The sequence below is a fragment of the Erinaceus europaeus genome, chromosome 4 (genome assembly GCF_950295315.1).
Source record: "Erinaceus europaeus chromosome 4, mEriEur2.1, whole genome shotgun sequence".
In the NCBI taxonomy this organism is placed as follows: Eukaryota; Metazoa; Chordata; class Mammalia; order Eulipotyphla; family Erinaceidae; genus Erinaceus; species Erinaceus europaeus.
In genome coordinates, this window is record NC_080165.1 from 50,550,830 (window position 1) to 50,575,080 (window position 24,251).

Sequence of the window (24,251 nt, forward strand, 5' to 3'; positions counted from 1 at the left end):
GCCACTCTAATGAAAAATGGAAGAATAGTATTTATAGACTAATATAAACAAGAAATCCCACTAGCTAGTCTAAGAAGTCATAACTACAAATAAATTTTATCTTGGAGAAATAAAATAATTTTTATTTCAATCTTATCACTAAATTGACTAGAAATGCAAAGAGAGGACTGGATGACAGCATAATGGTTATGTAAAAAGACTTGCATGCCTGAGGCACTGAGGTCCCAGATTCAATCTTCAACACTATAAAAACTCAGAAGTACTCAGTACCCTGGTCTGTCAGTGTAATTCTTCCAGCATCTCTCTTATTAAAATAAAATAAATGAGAATATTTTTAAAAATAAATTCAAAGGAGGATTCAAATATATTCAAGATGGTATTATGCACTGCACAAAGCAAATACTCTATGAATACTTTAAAGCTTTAGGAGTACGTATTTAAATAGAAATTTTCTGAGATCTGGAATAGATCCACTAAGCAGAGATAAATAAGACTCCACAAAGTCATTATTTTCACAGGTTTTCTAACAACATCTGATATTTGTTGAACTATCCTCTAAGAAACACTGCAGGTAATTTCTTGATCTGTTCCACGCAATTTGTTAACCAGGAAAGTGAATTGTTCCTGTTTTCACTGGCTCAAATGCAAATAAATATAACTATTTTCCTTGATGCTGATTTTAAAATGAGATGTGGTTATACAACTAACTATATTTCAAAAAGACCCAACTCATAAGCCCGAGCCAAGTTATAGAAATATTTTATTTGCAAATGGAGAAGACATGGTCAGAAAATTTAAATCTAGCAAATACGTCCTCTCTAAAAGCCACTTACAACTATAAACTTCAAGTCAGCAAGAGGACTTTTTCCCCTTAATTATCTGACAAACACAGTTTCATACTCACTGGAGGAAAAAAACAGTTGTTCATTTTGAGCTCTTTCTCAGCTCACCAAAAAGAAACAGCTGAACTTGTAAGATAAAACATATGAGGAAGGGGTCATGGAAAGGGGGAGGTGTGAAAAAAAATCTATATTAAGCATTTTAATAAACTTTGGATTCCCCCACAAGCCGCAGTTTTTGAATTCTAATTTAACGTTTATCTGCTCTTTATGCATCTTTGTGAATAAGACAAAAATTTTACTTCTGCTCAGAAGTACAATAACAATATTATGGGATATACACAGAAAATCATCTAATGACTTAAGCAAGATATAGAGAAAAAAAGATAAGAAATTTTAACATAAATATTTATTGAGATTCTTTGCTCTATTATATTCATTATAAGATATAGGTACTTTTATTAAAACTATAAACAAGCATTCAGGGCACTCTGTGGAGCTGAAAGAATGCAAGTGAGCTATATCTTCATAACACCAGGGAAATTCTTTTCTAGAACAATTCAAACTGTAAAAATGGAAGCAACTGAAAATATCTATTTTATTTTAATGAGAGAGAGAGAGAGAAATAGAGAGAAACAGAGACGGAGACTGAGACCAGAGCACTGCTCAGCTCTGGCTTATGGTGGGGCTAGAAATTGAACTTGGAACCTTAGAGCCTCAGGCATGAAAGTCTTCTGCATAGCCATTATGCTGTGTTCCTTGCCCCACAACTTTTATGTCCATAGTCAAGCTTACATGATGAAGCTTTGTACATCTCACTTCTCAATAGTATATTCATGTTTCCTTCTAGCACTGAGGTCAACCAACTAGAACAAATAGCTGGCAATATATATATATATGGTGTCATAACACTTTCGTGTTATCTAATTGTCATTAACTCCTATGTATGACTGTTTATAGAAAGCAGTAACTTAAATGCATGTACATTTTAACAAACTGCAACCATAGAAGGCACTTCTCATAAAGCTGGTGGTAACATTCTTTATATAGTCTATCACAACTGTAGTTAGAATATATCAAATAATTCAACTAGTGCATCTTGAACATGAAAAATAACCTCAAATAGTTACAAGTCTACAATTAAGTCTTAAAAAGAGGGAAAATACATTCTCATTTCTTCCTTTCAAATCAATTATCTGCCAAAGTGCAACAATAAAGGTTTTGCTGACATTAAAAATCAATTGCTAGGGGATTGGAAGTGGCACACCTGGTCGAGCACACATGTTACAATGTGCAAGGACCCAGGTTCAAGCCCCTGGTCCCCACCTGCAGGCGGAAAACTTTACAAGTGGTGAAGCAGTGCTGCAGGTGTCTCTGTCTCTCTCCTCCCCCTTCCTCTTGGTTTCTGGCTGTATCTATTCAATAAATGAATAAAGATATATTTTTAAAAATTTTAAATCAAATGCCTAAGAAGCTAAAGACGACTTTGTGCCATTTCTAAATTTTTAGAATTTGTCAGAAGTATGGAAGGTCACTGAGTAATGGAGTCAAAGACTATATATTAATTCTATATTTACACTACTATGCAGAAACAGTTAACTTGACCATTAATCAGTTGCTATTCTCTACACATCCTCCCCCTTAGCAATGTAGTTACAAGTTAACATTAGCCTTTTAGGACACTAAAGAGAAATCTAATACATAAAGGCCAGAATGCTACTAAACACCCCACAGTGTAAAAAACAACCTCTCCCCAGACAATAACTTGGATCCACCTGAATATCAGATTTCAGGCTCAGGGGAAAAAAAAAAACTAGCATAGTCAAAGACCCTTTGGAATATAACTAAAATAGGCCTATTAGCTGTCTACAATACGGAGACCCCCCCAACTCTTCATCTGCACTATTACAGCCTTTAGGTTCATGATTAGTCAACAACTTGTTTGGCTTTATAAGTTAACTCTTTTCAGCCACCAGGTTCCAGATGTTACCATGATGCCAACTTCCCTGGACAAACAACCCCACCATTGTGTCCTGGAGCCCGACTTCACCAGAGCCCCACCCCACTAGGAAAAGAGAGAGGCAGGCTGGGAGTATGGATTGACCTCTCAACGCCCATGTTCAGCAGGGAAGCAGTTACAGAAGCTACACCTTCCACCTTCTGCACCCCATAATGACCCTGGGTCCATGCTCCCAGAGGGATAAAGAATAGGAAAACTATAAGGGGAGGGGATGAGATACGGAGTTCTGATAGTAGGAACTATGTGGAGTTGTACCCCCCTTATCCCATGGTTTTGTCAATGTTTCCTTTTTATAAAAATAAATAAACAAACATCCCATATGATGAATTCTGTAGTCCCAAATAGCAACTGTGCAAGACTAATAAACCCTATATAAAACGTTAAAACACACAGCTTTGAAGAAGTCAGACCTTGCTGGACACATTCTAGTTTTACTCTCTTACATACTCCTGAACAACCCTTGACTCAGTATATTTATGAGTGTCCATAATGAGTAGTCCAACATCTAGAACAGGAAGAGTTCCTTATGCCCATTTCCTATGGGATACGTCTTGTTTATTTTGAAATATAATAGGTCATTTTTGCCTTGTCTGGCTATAAAGTTCCTAGCTGATGAGCCGCTGGCATTTAGTGAATAGAGAAGTCAAAGACACTGATAAATATGTGAGCCAATCTCCACAAAAAAGTAAATAAATAAAATATGCTCAGTCTAAAATATTAATGGTCCTGAGGTTAAGAAATGAAATACTAACCTAAAGTGTCTTACAATTGAGATTATAAGGTATTTGGCAGTCCTAGCCCTGACACACAGCCTCCCTAGGGAAGGAAAAGGTTTCCACTTTGGTAAATCATTGATTAATAGAGTAAAGCAACAGTTAATTCCAGATTTAGAAAGCCACACAGTTTATATACACTGAATGCTTAAAATCACGTCAAGAAAAGTCTTATTTGTTTTAAATTAAATACAATTTCCTAAGTAGTAGCTGATTTTCTTCTCTCTTTTTTTTTTATTTTTTATTTATAAAGTGGAAATAACGACAAGACTATAGGATTGTACGGGTACAATTTCACACAATTCCCATCACCAGAACTTTGTGCTAATCTGGAAACGTTTGAGGCTATCACAATTGTGTGTGTGTGTGTTTGATGTGTTAACTATGTTTTTCTACTTCCTGTGTCTCATCATGCTCTGACATCCTGAACCTTGGAGAGACTACCCCTTCATGATGAGTTGACTCCTAGATTAAGCACTTGCCTTCTAGAGCTCCTTTCATAAACAGGTTAATCAACACCAGATCCACATTTCCAACTGCCTCCTTTATGTAACTCACCAAGTTAGTACCACCCCTTACCCTAAATTAGCACAGGATCAGGTATGAAGCAACAAAGATCAACTAACTCTGTTGCCCTGAGGCAATCCAAATTATTTAATCTATCCGAGCCTAAATTTACCTGTACCGACTCCCCCATTGCTCCCCTGCAAAATCTACAACACAGGTTCTGGGTTATGGTGTCCACTAAATCCGTCCTTGGATTACTCTAGAACCTTCCCATGTGGCCCTGCATGGTGCTAACTGCTCTCTTCTTTTGGGAACTGAAAGTAATAAATTCCTTTTTCTTTTTTTTTAATTTTAAATTACTATGATAGAGACAGAAAGAAATAGGAGAGAGAGACACCTGCTTCCAGTCCCACCATTCATGAAGCTTCCCCTTGCAGATAAGAGACAAGGTTCTCAAACCCAGACCCTCATTCAGGGTAACTTGTATGCTTTAACATTCATACCACCACACAGCCCCAATAAATTATCTGCCAAAGGCAAGTACAGTAATGTATCTGCACTCATAATAAATGATTAAGATAAGCCCCAGGTATGTCACAGGTATGTGATAGGACAGGGATGCTCACTGGCATTTAGTGAGTAGAGGTCAGGGACGTTGTGGAGTATTCTACAAATAACAGAATACTTCCTCCTTCCCTTGCAACAAAAAAATGTCTAGGCCCATTAATGTCAATGGGCCTGAATTTAAGAAATAAAGCATTGACCTAAAATATTTTGCTCATTGAGATCCCAAGTCCTCTCAAGTCCCTGGCCCTTCCACATGATTCTGTCATACAGCCTTCCTAAGAAAAGCTAGGAAAGGGAGTCCGGCGGTAGCGCAGCAGGTTAAGTGCAGGTGACACTAAGCACAAGGACTGGCTCAAAGATCCCGGTTCGAGCCCCCGGCTCCCCACTTGCTGGGGAAATCGCTTCATGAGCAGTGAAGCAGGTCTGCAGGTGTCTCTTCTCTCCCTGTCTTCCCTTCCTCTCTCCATTTCTCTCTGTCCTATCCAACAACAGCATCATTAACGGCAACAATAACAATAACCACAACAATAAAACAACAAGGGTAACCAAAAAGGGAATAAGTAAATAAATATTTTAAAAAATTAAGGGTGGGGATAGATAGCATAATGGTTATACAAAGAGACTCTCATGCCTGAGGCACCGAAGTCCCAGGCCCAATCCCCCCGCACCACAATAAACCAGAACTGAGCAGTGCTCTGGTAAAAAAAAGAGAGAAAAAAGAAAAGCTAGGAAAAATCAAATTCCTAGGTAAACAAGCCATAGGTACAATCAACATAACACTTTAATTTGCACTTATAATTATTTTAAGAAAAAAAATCACAAAAAATAGGTTCCACAAAAGTGAACGTATTTTGTCATACTACTATATTACTTGATACTCGTAGCTTTTGCTACGATTCGTAGTGATTGCACAGAAAATCTATGAACAAACTTTCTATAGAAGCATGTCCAATCAATATATCATTTTCTTTTTTAAATCCTTTTTTTTTATTTTAGAGAGAGATGGAGATAGGAAATGAGAATAAAAAAAAAAAAAAGGAGAGACACTTCGAATACACTTCCAAATTCCACCCTGGTACTATCTGTGGTGTTCCGATGTGGTTCCTGGGCTCAAAGGTGTGTGCTCTTTCATGTGGACACATCTCTCAGCCTTGTAGTAGTTTCTATGGGAGGTTCTGAAATAGCACATGAGTGATTCTTTACTGGGTTCGTCAGCTGTGCTACTCTGATGGGAAAAACACTGCATGAGGTAAAGTAAATGTGGATAAAGAAGTACTCCGTTCTTTAAGAGGTATAGTGTGCACTTGGGCAGGGCAAGGGCTCAGAAATCAAAACATTCTTCTTAACTTTGTTTAGTTCAGCTTTCCAAATTACTTTGATCTTGACATTTCACGCATACCATCTATTACCATCCTAAGAAACAAGTGTTACGTGGAACACATTTTGGAAAACATCTCATTAAAGTTGACAAAAATCTCAAGAGTGAACTTTAGAACCTGAAGCTTAAAGTTTTCTCACTGTAATCAAAGCTGTTTGGGGACCCTAAATAGTGGAGAAGCATGACACAACCATTTTTAACCTCAGAAGTGTTTGGCAAGAAGAATGGTTTCTTCTGGTCTCTGTTGAAATGGCACAGACCCTAGAATTTGGGCAGAACACACTTGGTGTGGAATATCTTTTGTTTTCCACCTTATTACCTTGGACTGGTTAATACAGTAGAGACTGTAATATGCCTAGATGCCAGGAAGAAAATTATTATTTTTACCACAATCAGAAAGTCTAATTTAAATTTGTTTGGGTCAGAAGGAATCCAATGAATTATGACTCTCACTATTCCCTTAAAAATAAAGGAACAAATTAACACATAAAGGTGCAAAGTACACCATACTTCAGAGTCACTTTGAGTCATTTCTATTTACCTTTTATCCATAACTCTTAGACACAGTTGTTCTTTTACATTTTTTATATTTATTTATTTATTTATTCCCTTTTGTTGCCCTTGTTGTTTTATTATTGTAGTTATTATTGTTGTTGTTACTGATGTTGTTGTTGTTGGGTAGGACAGAGAGAAATGGAGAAAGGAGGGAAAAACAGAGAGAGGGAGAGAAAGATAGACACCTACAGACCTGCTTCATTACTTGTGAAGCAACTCCTATGCCAGGTGGGGAGCCAAGGACTCCAACTGGGATCCGTATGCTGGTCCTTTGGCTTTTGTGCCACCTGCGCTTAACCTGCTGTGCTACCACCCAACTCCCTTTTTTTTTTTCCACTAGAGCACCACTTAGTTTTGGTTTATGGTGGTGAGAGGGATTGAACCTGGAACTTTGGAGCCTCAGGCTTGAGATTCTCTTTGCATAACCATTATGCTGTCTATCCCCACCCCCAGTTGTTCATTTTTTTAATTCTCATACTCATCACAAGAGTAAAGCATTTGAAATAGACTTATTGGTGATGATTATTTTGTGCTATAGACATATCAAATCATAATGTTGTATCCCTGAAACTAAGGCAATGCTGAATGTTAATTATACTTCAATTAAAAGATCTGTGATGGGGACAGGTGGTGGAGCATTTGGTTGAGCACACATGTTACAACACACGGGGACCTGGGTTCAAGCCCTGGTCCCCACCTATAGGTGGGAAGCTTCACAAGTGGTGAAGCAGGCTGCAGGTCTCTCTCTCTCTCTCTCTCTCTCCCCTTTCCTCTCAATTTCTGGCTGCCTCTATCCAATAAATAAATAAATAAATAAATAAATAAATAAATAAAAATTTAAAAAGAAAAAAGATCTGTGTTATCTATGTGTTATCTGTGTTATCTAATTCTGAAGAGGATCTGGATAGCTTAGAGGACCTCAGCCCATCACCCTAATTTAGGAATTCACAACCTCCTTCCTTGGGACAATAGGAATGGCCTTCAGCAAGACAGAGTCTAACAAAGCCCTCTAGAGATTACTCTCCAGAGTTCACCATAGCTCTGTGACCTGCACATTCTGAAAAGGGTGCTGCTGAGTAGAGAGAGGGGTGAGGGCACGTTCAGCCAGAAGCACTGTAGCAACAATGATTCTGCCATCTGTTCCCTTAACTCAGGGGATCCCTCTGCTCTTTCACCTTGACATAAAATGACTGTCATTATGCCAGTCCTACAAGTCCCACAAGGTTACTCAAGCCTTCCTCCTTCCACCAATCATTGCCATGAACAGAAAGAATGAACAGAGAGACTGAGAAACTATGAGGAGAAAAAAAAAACTTATTTCCTCCCTCCTTTTGCACCTTCACTCAGCACAGCACCATGGACATAAAGCACAATTCCTCTCCCCCCACCCCCACCGTGTCTTTTTTTTTTTTATGTTCCATGATTCTCTGAAAAAGTATGCAGCATCTTTCTATGCTTCTTTCCCTTCTGCAAGAAGAAAAACAATAGGCTACAACTGAACGTCTAGTCTGAGGCCAGTCTGTGCTGAACTTAATGGAGCTGGAACTTAGAAGCATAACTTCCTGGATGCCTGCCCTTCTAGCCCTCCCCCTAGACAATTACTTCTATCTTTGGCAAACATGGCTAGGAACTGCACTCGTAGGATTTTAAAATAAAAATAATTCATGTTTGCATTCTAAAGTCATGGCGAAAACACCACTTCCAGTCAAACCCTAGTGTTATTTAAGCAATGATATTTTCAAAGTGATTTTGTTGCATTTCATTCACAGTGAATTATGTACTTTGAGCTGGTAACACACAGTGACCCATCTGTCATACTTATGGTATAAATGCTAAATTTCATTTCTGTTTGGTCTCCAATAATTTCTTATAAATTCAATGGCAAATTTCAGAACCATAAACAATATTAAGAGAGTAAAATGGATTGTATGCTTGAGCCTATTGCATTCTAAGTAGCTGTCTTTATTAAAGACTTGGTAATTAATGCTGGCATGAAATTAAATAAGTTCCCTTGAAAATGTTTTGAATGACAAATGATACAGTAACAACAATTTATATATGACCAAATACATACACTTTCTCCAGCACACACACATACACACACAAAAATATCATAAATGAATCTATTAGATACTTCATTAGCTCCAGAGAATTAAAATTCAGGGTATAATGGCCACTTTTTTTTTTGTCTCCAGGGTTATCCCTCGGGCTTGTTGCCTGCATATGAATCCACTGCTCCTGGAGGACATTTTTCCCCATTTTTGTTGCCTTTGTTGTTGTTATTATTGTTATTGTCATTGCTGTTGTTGGATAGGACAGAGAGAAATTGAGAGAGGAGGGGAAGACAGAGAAGGGGAGAGAAAGACAGATATCTGCAGACGTGCTTCACTCCCTGCAAGTGGTGAGCAGGGGACTCCAACCAGATCCTTCCTCTGATCCTTAAGCTTTGAGCCATGTGCACTTAACCCCCTGCGCTACCCCTCCCCACAATGGCCACTTTTATGAGGTAACGTTTACATTCTAAAAATACAGTATACTTCTACAATACACTACATCTCATCTATATAGCGTAGATCAGAGAACAATTTTAAAACACATTTCTGAAAAGCCCCAGGACTGTCTGGTACTATGTAAGGACTGGCATAACATCACTGCACCAACCACAGCAATTCCCATTTTATCTGACAGTTTTATGGACGTCTTCTAAGTTTCTTACATTCTTCTAAAGAATAGCTTTTCTCTTTCGCAACATGTATTTTGTCTTAATTTTTATATCTATGTTATAGTAATTGTTTCTTTTTGTGCTTGCTTCCCACTTCTGTCTTTTAGAAAAGCCTTAAAAAAAAAAAATCAAGGAAGTTAGTTATTCAGACAGTGACTGCTGCGTTTGCCTCTAGGCATTCCAAACTCTATTGTCTCAGCAAAAGAAGTCTGCATTTGTGGCAACAGTTCAGCCCCAAAGGCCTGGAGCAAAAATGGAAGGACATAGTAGCTCAGCTCTACTCTTCCAAAGGGTCACTTTCAGCTGCAAATATCAGACCTTTCCTTTTGTGTGCAGTTTGACTTTGGGTAGCAGTATTAAGACCATTGGCTGCTTAATAGTGCATGAATAATTCATATTGTGACTACTGCAAAGCTGTAACATACTATTCACTCTAGATATGAAAACATTAGCACTTTGGGCCTGCAGAAAAACATTCATTGTGTGTTCACTGGGGGAGTGAGCTCCTCCTGTCCAGGAATAGTTAAGACATTTTTTTTAGTGGGCTGGCGAAGGGACTCCATAAATCAGTGAGTTTCTGAAATTTGAAGAGGAAGCTTCTTGAATGTGTAGTAGAATCACATCAATCCTCATGGTCAGGATCTGCTCCTCTCTCCATCTTTTCATCTGGTGGAGGAGCCCAGCTGATCAGCCAAGTGACAGTTTACAAACATGAATCAGTGTTCTCTACAGTATCTGCTGCATGTGTCAGACAAATAGTCACCCATAACAGGCTTGAAGTCTCTCAAGAAATAACCTAATTCTGGTAGTGTGACCAGCCAGTCAGAGACGGATGGTCTCTAACTGTGTGGCAGATTTCATTTTTCACATTGTGCCAGGAAATAGTGATGCCAGCTCTCACTAAGAACACCCTCAGAATCTGGAGGCCTTGCTCGGTCGGGTGTAGCTTGCAATAATTCAAACCAACCAGTAATGCAGTCTATTATTCTTTTTTTTTTTTTTAACTTCATTTCTTATTAGAATTAGATTAGACTTTGCTTCCCTCCACCCCCTGCTGCCTCCTCAGTCTTTCTGTTCCTAAACTAGTCTTGAGGAAGTTGCATCAAAAGAAGTTGGCATTTCCCTGTAGATTGCTATTGTGATTCAAGTGACACAAGAATTACTAAGGTAAGGGGGTGGGGTGGGGGATAGGGTAGCAGAATGGTACAGCCCTAAATATGAAAACTGAAAAAACAGTGTTTCTATCCCCCCACCCACTCAATGTGCCCCACCAAGCCACTGCTGGGGTTACAGCTTGTTTAGAAGATAATTATTTGATTTTATAATTACTTTTGTGGGTTGCAAAATAATTATTGTGGAGTCAAATCTCCATGTGCCAAAATAGCAGAGGCGATTGTTCTGAAGTTCAGGCAGAAACAATAACAGAGTCAAGATGGTTTGTTTTTAGGTGGGGACTGGAAATCCTTCCCTTTTGTTAGAGGTAACAGCCTGAAGCCCCAGGAAAGGTCAGAGAGGGGGTGGGGAAAATAAAGAGACACCACAAACCCAATCCAAGCAAGTTGTTTCTTTTTTTTGTTTGTTTGTTTCCATTTTAAATCTGTCCTTGATCGCTCAGGACATAATTGGCTAGGTTTTCAAAAGACCAATACTACAGTTCAGGTGAATGACACTTTGCAATTCTAAGATTTCATGTGCTGTCAAGTTAAGAAGCAGTGTCTTCCTTTTCTGTTGGTGTGTTTTGTCTTTTCCAGAAGCTTCTTGGGGCTTCTTGTCAGCAGGATTCCACAGCTCCTGGTAGACTTCTTTTCTGTCCCCTCACCTCTTTTCTGTTTTTTTAAAAAGGTTGGTGGCATTTTTTTTATGATCTTTATTTATTTATTGGATAAAACAGCCAGAAATTGAGAGGAAAGGGGGTGATAGAGAGGGAAAGAGACAGAGACACACCTGCAGCCCTGCTTCACCACTCATGAAGCATTCCCCCTGCAGGTGGGGACTGGGTGCTCGAACCTGGGTCCTTGCACACTGTAACATATGCACTCAACCAGGTGCACCACCACCTGGCCCCTGCCCTCTCATCTCTTTCTTACATTCTTTTTCTCCACCAAGTGAGTCAGAGAGACACACAGAGAGAAGAGACACAACAGCACTACTCCACTTCTCATGATACATCCCCTTCCCACGGAGCTTCCAGGGGGTAGTCAGGACTCCAACCTGGGTCCTTTGTGCATGGTAAACTGTGCACTCTACTAACTGAGCTACCTTCTGACTCTTATAGTGGGATCTTCTAGTCATGGGAAGATATATAATCAAGGACTAACAGCAAATTTTCTGTTAATGACTAAAGAGTAATTATTTTAGGTTCTGCTAATCTATGTAATTCAGATACAAATGTCACCATGGGAGGTACAAAGACAAGGACTGTGTTCTAAAACTTCAGTTATGGGTACTGACATTATTTGAATTTCATATGCCTTATGTCACAAAATATTATTCTTTTTTGAATTTTTTTATCAGAGATTTGAAATTATAGAAGATACTCGCTACCTACGAAAGCAATGGAGGGCTCATGGCCTCCAATCTCTGACCTAGATGGTTTTAGGCACATCTGCAAAGATTTGTTTGTTTGTTTGTTTGTTTATGCATACAAGGAAATGGCATGTGTAACTTATAAAGTAAAAAATGTAAATATTTTTATGTAAGGTGCCTAGGTTTTTTAGAGTTTGACTTCTTAAATAGACTGCATTAACTTTTTTTTTCTTGACTTCCAACTCAGAATGTTCTCTATTTAAGTACTTCAGTGTAGCTTTAATCCATTTTGTATTATACATTTTGGCAATAACAAGCATCAGAAAGGATGTAGGGGAAGAGAATTTCTATATATTCATTGCTGCTGGGAACATGCAAATGTTTAAACTCTCAGAAAAGAGCCTGGCAGTTTCTCTAATGGTTAAACGTAATGTTACCAGATGATCTAGCCTTTCTAGTCATAGGTGTACACACAAGATAAATGAAAACACATCCACATTAAAATTTGTACATGGGGGCCAGGAGATAGCTCACCCAGTAGAACACACAACTTGCCAAGCATGAGGTACTCAGTTCAAGTCTGCACCTCACTTGGCTAGTAGTGTTATGTTCATTATGTTCAGCACCAGGGAACCCCACAGATGGTAGAGCTGTGCTACACTGTCTCTACCTCCTTTGTTCTTTCTCTAAAAAAAATAATAACAATGGGGACCAGGTGGTGGTGCATGTACTACAGTGCTCAAGGACCCAGGTTCGAGCCCCCACCACCACCACCTGCAGGGGGAAAGCTTTGCGGGTGGTGAAGCAGTGCTGCAGGTATCTCTCTGTCTCTCTCCCTCTCTATCACCCCCTTCCCTCTTGATTTCTGGGTATCTCTATCCAATAAATAAAGATTAAAAAATTATTTAAAAAATTAATTGGTATCCTACTTGTATGAGGTCCCTGGTTAATTTCCCAACGCAGCTAAAATTCTGTACATGGATGTTTGTAGCATAACTGAAGAGTCAAGATAGTCAAAGCCATCTCCGGTAAGAAGAGATATCTGAAGGCATCACTCATGCTGACCTCTAACTATACTGCAAAGTTATAGTAGTCACAGAAGTGTGGTATTGAGATAAAAACACACATAGATCAATGGAATGAAATAGACCAGAAATAAGCTCATGCATATTAATTTGTAATGGAGGCAACTAGAATATACTGTGAGGAAAGAGCCTGTTCTTCAATGAATGATGCTAAGAAAGCTGGATCACCACAGGAAAAGAGTGAAACTACATGACTCAAAATGGATTAAAGACTTCAATATAAAACCTAAAACTATGAAACTAGAGAAAAATACAGAGGATAAGCTCTTTGATATAGATCATATGTGTGGATATATATGTATACATACCATTATGCATATATGTATATGAATGGAGTGAAATCAGAAGTTTGGAAAAAAAAATCTACCTTACCATATATGTGAAAGCATACCTCACAATAGTCAAAATATAAATAAAACCTATGAGTCTACCAGTCGAAATTAGATTTAAAAAAAATATGGTATATAAGCAATGGAGTATTAATCACTTGCAGAAAGAGTGAAATTCTGCTATTCACACACAAAAAAAAAAACATGAATAAACCTAGAAGACATTGTTAACTGAAATAAATCAAAGAAAGACAAATGTCACATGTAGAGTTGTTTAAGTTAAAGTAATAGAAATTGAGAAGAGAAAGTTGGCAGTAGCTAGGGGTAAGGAAAACAAAGAAAGATTGGAAGAGGAAACTCACATTCATCTACAACAGGAGTAAGTTCTAAGAATCCAATGTAAAGCATACTGACTAAACTTAACAGTATTATATAAGTGAAATTTACTGAAAAATGCACAGTTTAAGTGTTGCCATGAAAAAGAATAAATGATGGTGATAGGTATGTTGATGAACTATTTGTAAATGCATATATTATATATATATATATGTGTGTGTGTGTGTGTATGTGTGTGTGTGTGTGTTCCATTTTCCCTTTAAATAGCTTTTCTTAGTGCCAGCACTACAAGTCCACTGCTCCTCGCAGCCATTTTTCATTTTTACTGGATAGGACAGAGAGAAATTGAGAGGGGTGGAGGAGATAAGGAGAGAGACAGGGAGACAGATGCAGACTTGCTTCATCACTTGTGAAGTGACCCTCCTGCAGGCGGGGAACCAGGGGGTTGAACTAGGATCCTTCACTTCATACTATGTGAGCTTACCTCAGTGTGCCATCACCAAGACATCCCAGCTTAACAGTTTTGTCAATTATACCTCAAAGTTGAAGTTAAAAAAAAAAAAAAACTACTAAAAACATACTTGAGAGTTCTTTTAACCCAACACAGAGCAAGTCCAAACTCCTTAGTAGGGTCTCTAAGTTCCTTCGTGATTTGGCCTTCATCCATTTCTCCAAACTCCTTCCTCAGCATACTCAGTTTGCCTGCTCTACCCAGGTAAGATCAAACTACTGTCCTTCCAGTTTTAACAAAATGATACAATGCTGTGGAATATATCCAAAATTAAAACATCCATATGTAAATTCACACATTAAACACACTTTAAGTATCTAATGTCTGTGCATTGTCCTGGGTACTGGAAATACAGTAGTCCAAGTTAAGATACTTGCTATGTACATTTGATCTTCTCTTTGAGTCTCCTTATCTTTCCTGTATGTGGCTCCTTATCCTATATCCCTTTGCCTGGTCATCTTTGTCAGCCAAATTTCCTTACTCATCATAAGTGCATTCTCCTTCCACAAGACAACATTCTGAGACAACTTCCACATAGTAATGCTTGCTCCTTTCTCCACTGATGAGTTTCCCTAAGGGAAGGATCACATCTTTTATTTCTCTATTTGAACATCAAGTTCACTGCAGGTTCCAATACTTGTTACATGAATAAATGAATCAATCATGCTCTATCCCTCCTCTGGCCTTGGGTATTGTACCTATTATCTACATACTATACAAACAACCAGCACATTCATGTCATTTATTGCTAATATTCTGTCTGATTTCTACCCAGGAGGAAAATCTTTCATCTCTCTGGTATACTACTACTCATTTATTCTTTTCCAACCCAACAAATAAATTTTAGTTTAGCTCCTGGCTCTTTTACCCAGAGACCTGCAAGTTCTGTTTTTTGACCTTGTCTTCCATTCTCTGTGGTTGAATGGGAAGTTCACTCCTTCTCTGGTCCCAAGCTCTTTGGCACTGGGCAGGTTTGCCTTCATTACATTACTTTCATCATAACTGCACACTTGACATAGACCTTAGAGTGCAGCAAATATGGCTCCTAAGACCACTCTTCACTATTATCCAACTTCCTCTCTTCACTTGCTCAAGTCCCAAAAGTTCCTGGTATCAATAAAAAAATCTACAGACATGACTATTTGGTTAGCAAACAAGCATTGATTTCTCTCCACTCAGTAAAGTTGTATGCATACTTCTCATCTGTTAATCTTATAAGTTTGACATTTTTTATATATACATATACAAATTTCACAAGCATTTCTAGTATTTCATCTTTTAAACTAAGTGAGCACTTAAACATATTGTATGAAATGTGCAAGATATTTGAACAGAAATGAAAATTATTTATGAAATTACATTTGAGTTTACAGTTATGCTAAAAATAAAGCAAAGTTATTGACTACTAGTGTTTGAAGGTGTCCTTGGGATTTAAGTGTGTAACATAACAGCAGTATCTTGATTTCTTGACACTTAACTGTTCAAGGTCTGGAGATGCACATTCCTGAGTTTTGAGTGGCCATAGCATTCACTGATCTTGTGTATTTCCTGCCTAGAAACCACCAGCAAAACCATCACAAAACCCCACTCAAGTTTACTTCAATCTAACTGAGGAGCAGCAAGATGCAGATAATGAGTTTGGGGAGATCATTGTCTTAGTCATCTCCATGTGTATATGCGCAGTTTCCCACAATAAAAGCCACAGGAAAAAATGTATAGAGGAGTTGGTTGAGTACACATAATACCATGTGTAAGGATCTAGGTTCAAACCTCAGGGAAGCTTCATGAGAAATAAAGCAATGCTGCATATCTCTCTCCCTTTCTCCCATTCTTCCTCTCTCCCTCCCTCCCTTTCTCTTCTTCCCCTTTCAATTTCTGTCTTATCCAAAAAAAAAAAAATACTTAAGAAGAAAAGATTATGATTTTCTTAAGTGTAACCTCTGCTGGAAAACCTCTGGATGTCTTCAGCGTTCACTAGATGAAATTTGAACTATGTGTAAATAGCATGAAGATTTTCCTGACTTCCCATGTACCAATGGTAGAATCTCTCCTTCCTGCCTCTAAAACACCTTTCTTCTCACCTTTAAAACTTCTGTGCAGGTATTTTTCTACCTATTTCCCTGTACTACATTGTTAGATCTTTGAGGGCAAGATCATATAGTATCTTATTTACTTGTATATTCCTAATGCTTAAAATGTCCAGTGCTTACAAGAGAAAAAAATAGCATCATGTTTCCAAGTTAACTTGTGTTATGATCTTCCCCACATTTCATGCAATTTACCTGCTGAACTTTGCTGTTTCCTATACAGACAATACTCTCTCATTTTAAACAGTTTGAATACAGTATTTCTTTACTAATATGCCATTTCCTCCTTATCTAGAAAACTCCTCCATCAAAGTCTAGTGCGAATGTCTCCACCTCTTCGAAAGTTTTCAAACCTTACTTTCACAGTTAGTTAAAAGCCTTCTCTGATAATTTTGTAATTTACTATCCCACTGCTCAGACAAAAGTCCTAACACTTCAAAAGGCAACAATTAGTTGTGCCTGTTACTATCTACCCTCAGTGAAGGAGGCCCAGCACAGATTAGTTGTTAATTTTATAAGCAAACATTAAGAAAATCAATCAACAGTTCAATGTCTTGGTGTACAGCATTTCCATGTAATTTTAATTCCTCCACTCTGTAATCTTTTCCTAACAACTATCTAAACCCTTGTCACCTTCCTTACCAACTACCTGAGCATGTGCTCAGCTTGCAGGGTTCAACATGAGTTCTACACCAGATCTAAGGTGAACTATTTCCTAGACTTTAATAGCCTTAAAGAGACAGTTTCCCAGCCTCTAGCTTTTGCTTTAGGCCAAGTCCTCCATAGCACTGGATCCCTTAGACTCTGAGTTATCAGCCTACACTGACAGAATTCTCCAGCAGCTACTTCCAGTGCTTCACCTTTCTTCTTCCTCCCTGAGAAATATACCCTTTGCTTATTTATTGATTTATTTAATTTTTGATTACTCAACTGAAAAAAAATAGCCACTGCAAATTAGATATGTGAGTGCTTTTAGTTAGAAAGTACAGGTCGGGAGTCAGGCTGTAGCGCAGCTGGTTAAGCGCAGGTGGCGCTAAGCTCAAGGACCGGCGTCAGGATCCTGGTTTGAGCCCCCAGCTCCCCACCTGCAGGCAGGTCCCTTCACAGGCGGTGAAGCAGGTCTGCAGGTGTCTGTCTCTCCCCCTCTCTGTCTTCCCCTCCTCTCTCCATTTCTCTCTGTCCTATTCTACAACAACGACATCAATAATAACTACAACAATAAAACAACAAGGGCAACAAAAGGGAATAAATAAATAAAATAAAAAAAAGAAAGAAAGAAAGTATAGGTCATGATTGTTAAAAATTTATAAATAATGAAGCATTCTTTTATAATAAACACAACATTGAAGAAGGGAGTCTTTCCTGGTCTCACATTCACTTCTTTTGCCTTATTAGAAATAGCTCAGTTGTGTATATACAATAGAGTCAGATGCTGTTGTTTTGCATCTAATCCAAAGAAGTTTAATTACAGAAGAAGCCAAGTAGTGTGGTATAGCAGGAGGGAAAACCTAGGACAAAAGTGAACATGGCTGTAACAATACAAATGATAGTAATCACAGCTAATATTTCTTGAGCACTGTCTTTTGCCAAGCACCATGCTAAGTGCCTTGTACCAATTATCTCATTTAATTTCCACAACTCTATGTAGTAAATAATACTGTGATGTTCTAAAGGCACCCAGCTAGCAAGCGGAGGAGTCATCACTATTTGAAAGCCAGCAGTGGAGTCTGAGAATCCAACTCTAGACAGAACTGCGCCTTCATCAATAGAAAGGATCTCGTAGCAGTCCAAACAACAACAACAAAAAAGGTTGGATCTTTGAGAATTACTCTCTCAATCTTGTGGGTGGGTGGATCTTGAAGAATTATTCACCAAATCTTTATTCACCTCAATTGTTTTCATCTGCAAATGAGGGGCATGATCTGTAGGAACTTATCAGATATTCTCTTGATTGTCCTGAATTCTTCTTCTTCTTCTAGCGTTTGCCCTTCTTCCATAGCCAGTCAACAGCGTCAGGTTGAGCCTGATGTAAAGTTTCGAGACCTCCTTTGAATCTGGAGAGGTGGCAGTCGTTGACTATGTGGGTCATAGTCTGTCGGTAGCCGCAGGGGCAGTTTGGGTCGTCGAAGTAGTGAAGTACTATGACAAACTTTTGTCAAAGTTCATAGTGAAGTTAAATATTAAGTTCATAGAAGTTAAATATTTCTAACATCTAAAACAAAAATTGGAAATGCTAGAGAGTCAGTGGATTAGTGGTTTTGTATATTAACACTTATGAATAGAAATAAATCTAGGGGAGTCGGGCTGTAGCACAGTGGGTTAAGCGCAGGTGGCGCAAAGCACAAGAACCGGCATAAGGATCCCGGTTCGAACCCCGGCTCCCCACCTGCAGGGGAGTCCCTTCACAGGCGGTGAAGCAGGTCTGCAGGTGTCTATCTTTCTCTCCTCCTCTCTGTCTTCCCCTCCTCTCTCCATTTCTCTCTGTCCTATCCCAACAACGACAGCTACAGTAATAACAATAAAACAACAAGGGCAACAAAAGGGAATAAATAAATACAATAAATATTTTTTAAAAAAATTAATAATAAGAAATAAATCTAGTGAAGATAGATACCCTGCAAATATTGATTAATCACACATAAAAGGCACAGAGTGGTAGCTGCAATCAATATGTCCTGTGTCTACATCTATTTATCACTTACTTAAATATGCTTCTATAAGACTGTGAGACTTCAACATATTTTTAAAATGTCATAAAGTGTTCATGTATATTGAAATTTCATCTTATGGTAGAATTATAATGGTACTGTAATTCCTCAGTAATTTTTGAAACATTTCTTTTTTAAGATGTTTATTTTTCTTAGATTTATTTATTTGTGTAAGAGGAAATCAGACAGATCAAGAGCACTACTCAATTTTGATATATGATAGTGCCAGGAATTAAACCTAAATCTTCAGGCATGGTCTAATCCACTGAACTATCTATATCCCCAGGCCTCACAATTCCTCACTATTGAAAGAGATTCATAAGAACTTCACATTAGGATAGGAAATATGTGTAAGAGTATATAGTGATACCTAGCTTTCTAGACTTCTCCTTAATGCTGGCTTTAACTAATTGTAAATTAAACTATATTTACCTATTGACTTCTAATACAAATTCAACTGCAGGTTAGCTATACATCTACAATGCTTATAACTTCTAATCGATTTAGCTTTAAATTTACTCTTTTCATACAAGAGTCTGTCAAACCACAAACTAAATGTAACAGTGCAATTTCTTCTATTTCTGTATCAAAATGACATATTCTGACTTACTGAGATTGCACATGTACACCACACACAAACACACACACATACACAACAACAACAACAACAACAACAACCTAATTTCCTACATTTGGTGTAAGTGGTAGATATAAAATGCCATTTAAAAATCAACTTGTTGGCACAATGGAAAGGGCTTTGATTTTAAAAATAAATACATATATATGAATTTGAATATTTGTGTCACCTGAGGCTTGTTCTATAGCCTTTTGTTCAGAAGTGCTAAATAAGCTAATTTTCTTATCAAAAATGGCCTGGGCACTAAACCAAAACAGCAGAGATAAAAGAAACACAAACTATCTTTAGTCATTAAACATGAACTGTCTTTGTTTTCTTTAAATAGGAAATTACACTATATGTGGTCAGCAAAGTATCTTTAATACTAGTTTTTGTTTACCAAGAACTTTAAAAAATATTCTGAAGTAATCCAGTCATTGTTAAAATATAATTTTTCCCATTCTATCTGCTCAACTAGACAAAATAACATTTCACCTTTTAAAAGATGAATTTATGATAGAGGAAGAAACCAGTAGAGTGAATCAGAAGATCACTCCAGCACATGCAGCTGGAGATCCATCATGGGATTGAACTCAGGACCTCATGCTTTCAACACCCAAAGCTTTGTTCACTGTACCACTCCCCAGGCCCATATTTTTTAAAAAATTTATTCTGTATCCGTCAAATTCTTCTAATTACAGATTGCCTTTAAACCAAGTTATTTAAATATGCTCTAAGTATGTTTAAAATGACTGCTACTTAAGATATGAAGAATAAAGAATGAGCAACTTGGTGAGTAATGCCCCTGACCAGAGTGGATTTCAAGGGAGGACATTCCTGCTGCACTGGAACATTTCTTGATTGGTACTACATGGACTTTTCCATGTCGAATAAGGAACTAAACACATGTATGGTATAGGACTTAGTACAGATGTACCCCTCTAGAACTAACATATCACTTTAAAATGGTTAGCACTCCAGGGATACAGACTATTTGACACAAGTTGTAAATAGCTTCTAGACAATTTATCTAACAGGCCATGTTATTATGACAAAGTATCACAGAAGGTCAATCCTTGAAAAAGTGAAAGTTATTTGAACTTCCTTTCCTTTTACAGTGAGCAGTGCTGCTTTAGGTGTTAACAATAAAAGTAGCAGGGTCAAATTATTGACCCCATTCTAGTTTAGAGATTAAACGAGTGCACTACACATTAGAAAGCAAGATTTGCACTGTTGAATTAGGCACCATGATATGAGCTCTCCCTTACAGAAAAATTACTTTAAATCATATGCTTTTGTTACATCAGAGATATGGAAACATTCATGGACATTCTTTTTAGGATATTCATAAATGATTAATCCATTTTACAAACAAATATGTTCTGTATGCTAAAATACACACCTGCCTCTATTGACAGGGTTCACCAACATGTTTACTTACTGGTAAGCCTGTTCATAATTACATAAGAAAACACACATCCTTGAGCAAAGGCATAGACCTTCCTTGCTGTAGCAACATTTTGAAATCCAATTTTAAGTGAACTCTGAAAACTATGGTGGCAGTCCATTTAGGAAGCAACTCAGTCAACAGAGTGACTCTTTTAATAAATAGTTTAGCCTGCATTTCATGCGTTATTAAATGGTAAAACTCTAGCTTTCGATCATCCTATTAGTATATTTATATTCCATAGATGTCATCAGCTTATATAGTAGCCACAAGAATCAAACACATGCCAGAATGAGTGTGCTTCTCATAAAGAATTATCCTCTCCCAAAACCAACAGGCATAGCTTGTGTTCCTGCCTGCTTGCCTGCCTGCCTGCCTACACCAAGGCCCCAGTTTTCCTTTTGGATGCCTACCGCCATCCTATTCAGCCTCTCTTGTAGTGTAATGAAAGAAATGTATAATTACACTAGCAAGGCTCTAATTTTGAAAAGACATTAGCCAAGCCACAGTCATTTCATTACTCTGCAATTCCAAAGTGGACGATGATCCAAGAGACCCTAAGTAATATCAGTTCTTCCAAAGGGAACAAGCAAAACTCGCCTGGTTGAGAGGAAAATCTGCCTACCCAAGCAGGTGTGAGCCTCCAAGGAGACAATGTGCTTCACACCAGCCAGTTGCTAAAGCTTTCCAATTCAAATCTGCTGCCTAAAACTTTTGCACGACCTTCAGTACCCCTCTGGAATCTCTTAGGTGAACTGCTTTACAACTGCCTTGAGCTCTTAAAAATGCGCTGCCATACAGGGGAGTCCACATCTGCAGAGTTTTCTGCTGGTTCTTCACCAGAGATGTCTCTAGTTTTGGGCTCCTGATTAAACTTGCTGGCAAACCTGCATGCCATTCACTGATACCCTTCAGACCAGATTTGGGGAGCACTCTTTGGCGGGTACATAGACAAGCTCACCAGGTAGATGTCGATGCAAATCCCTCCCCCATCACTCACATTCTGGGCATCAGCCATCATTCCAAGAGGGCACATTAGAGGCACTCCAAAAACCACTGCCATGTTTTACTTTAAGCAGATATCATTCAACAACTCCACAAGTCTCAAAGGCGCTGTGGTCCACACCAAGACGTCTCTACAAAGTAAACCCACCCCAAATTCAAATCTGTCACGGAGCCCAACAAAGTCCATTATCCTATCATAACGCCAAGGATAGGTTAACAGCCAAGAAACCAAGAGAGCAGGTATAACCATCTTTTTAAAGCTACTGTGGTTCCTGACAAATCCCATTAATGCCCCCCCCACCTTGAACTTGAGTTGTCCCTTGGACTCATTTTTGGGAGCAAGTACAGGGATGGATGGCCACGGGCGGGATCTGGCTCTTGGCAGCACTCTGCAAAGTGCCAGACGGGCGGGTGTCATGCCTGGGTAGAGGGCGGATGCCTGCAGTTCTCTCAGCACAACCAACTTCCAACCCCTGTAATAGGAGACCTGCAGAGCCACCTCCCCGCCCCGACGGGCCCTGGCACTCACCGTCCCGGGCGTCCTCCCCCCGACTGCAGTTGCTGCAAATGTGTTTGATTTCCTTGCCTAGTTGACAATGGATCACAAAGGACACGTTGTTGTTGTTGTTGGGGGCGGGCTCCTTCAGGGGCTTCATCTTTAGCAAATAAAAAGCTTTCTTTTTGGGTCTCTGGACGCTCGCGCCTGGCACCGAGCCCTCCCTGCAGCGCGATGAGCGGAGCGCAAACCTCCCAGGCTCCGCGGCGCGCGTGGACTCCGCCATCTGGCCCCCGGGCGCCCCTGGCCGGGCGCTGCTCCGGTCCCTGCGCGCTGCCACTCGCGCCCCGCCGCCTGGCCAGCATGCCCCCGCCCAGCCCTGCACCCGCGTCTTTCCAGCAACGCGACAGTGGTGGGGCGGGTCAGGGAAGGCGCGGAAAAGGTCTTGACCTCGCTGACCTCGTAGCCTGAGCCAATCCGAATCCAGCCATCTGAGAAGGGTTTGGGGGGCGGGGGCGCTCCTGGGTTCTACCTGAGATGCTCCACTGCCACCTTTCCGTGGGCGCTCACGTGCGCATCCTCCTCGGGGTGGCCCCACCCGGCCTCCATAAATCTCAGCAACCAGCAATTTGAGCTCTGCTGGTGTAGAAGCTCCCTCCACTCTCTCTGGAACTTCAGGGCAGATTGCCAGCCACCCCCCCCCCTTTTTTTTTTTTTTAGTTCAAGCCTCTCTCAAGCCTACTCAAGGAAAGCAAGACACACCACAGAGAAGGCAGCTGCCCTGGAAGCCCTGGGGTGTAAGGCATCTCTTGGGTCAGAATAAATTACCGTTCCCTGGTGGAACCAACCCAGTCCTTGACTTCCACTGGAGTCAACAACCTGTTACATCATAAAAACCCTGTTTAGGATGGACAATTTCCCAACCTGATTGAGACTTTACACTGGTGTCACTGAATCTTAGAGAAGGAAATAGAAAGGCTGTTTTTATTAGCATTCAAACAAAAAATTGCAACTTTGGGATCCCAGCTAATTTTGCTAAAGATTACCCAGGTGTCCTCGACAGTCAATAAGTCAATAAGGCTCAGAAAGGCAAGTGGTATCTGTGGTGCATGGAGATTTCCGAAGATCAATGCCTTATGGAAAATTCGTGTACATGGTTAAGAATAACAAGTTATTCTTGTCAGTAAAGTAAGGACTACAAAAGTTGGATAAGAGGAAGAGACTGGAACACTTTAATGATAGCACTTTCGATCACTCCCCAGCCAGCCCAACATCTAGAGCTCTAGTCAGGGAATTCTTGGATTCCTACATAGATATGATTGGCCTAGACCTCTAATAGATCCCTCTCTCCACCATCACTGGTGATTTCCATCAGGAACAACATAATAAGCTCTCCTGTGGGCCTCTACAGGACCTTGCCATCAATGCAGAACAACAATGGTAGAGACTGCCCCACTTTCTGAAGGGAGGCTGGGTCAACATACTCTGCCACTCCAGGAAGACTGGTCCTGAAATGAATGCAGACTAGAATGTTCGTATCTGTGACTATGAACTGTGAGATCAGACTAACAGGAATACAGAGGTTACACAGGCTCCTGTGCTAAATATGAACAGCTATGGGCCCTCAGGTAAGATCAATGGGCTTCACAGTTAACAGTATTTATATACTTACCTCATATTTGGGAGCTACTCTATGCCCTGGTCCAGCTCTCTAGTCCTATTGTCAACTCTGACACCATCTTCC

General features: G+C 39.3%; 1 protein-coding gene across 3 annotated transcripts in view; it reads right to left on the reverse strand.

Annotated features, from left to right (window-relative positions):
• PHACTR1 (phosphatase and actin regulator 1) overlaps positions 1-24,251 on the reverse strand; it is a 348,094-nt gene that overhangs the window by 259,031 nt on the left and 64,812 nt on the right. The window contains exon 1 of one of the 3 annotated variants that reach the window (XM_060189335.1): positions 22,541-22,895. The exons of 1 other annotated variant lie outside the window; for it this stretch is intronic. In XM_060189335.1, coding sequence (XP_060045318.1) covers positions 22,541-22,793 — 253 coding nt within the window. In that variant the 5' untranslated portion in view covers positions 22,794-22,895. Of the gene's footprint in view, positions 1-22,540; positions 22,896-24,251 lie in introns of those variants that run through there. One more of the 3 variants, XM_060189336.1, reaches the window with a different exon arrangement.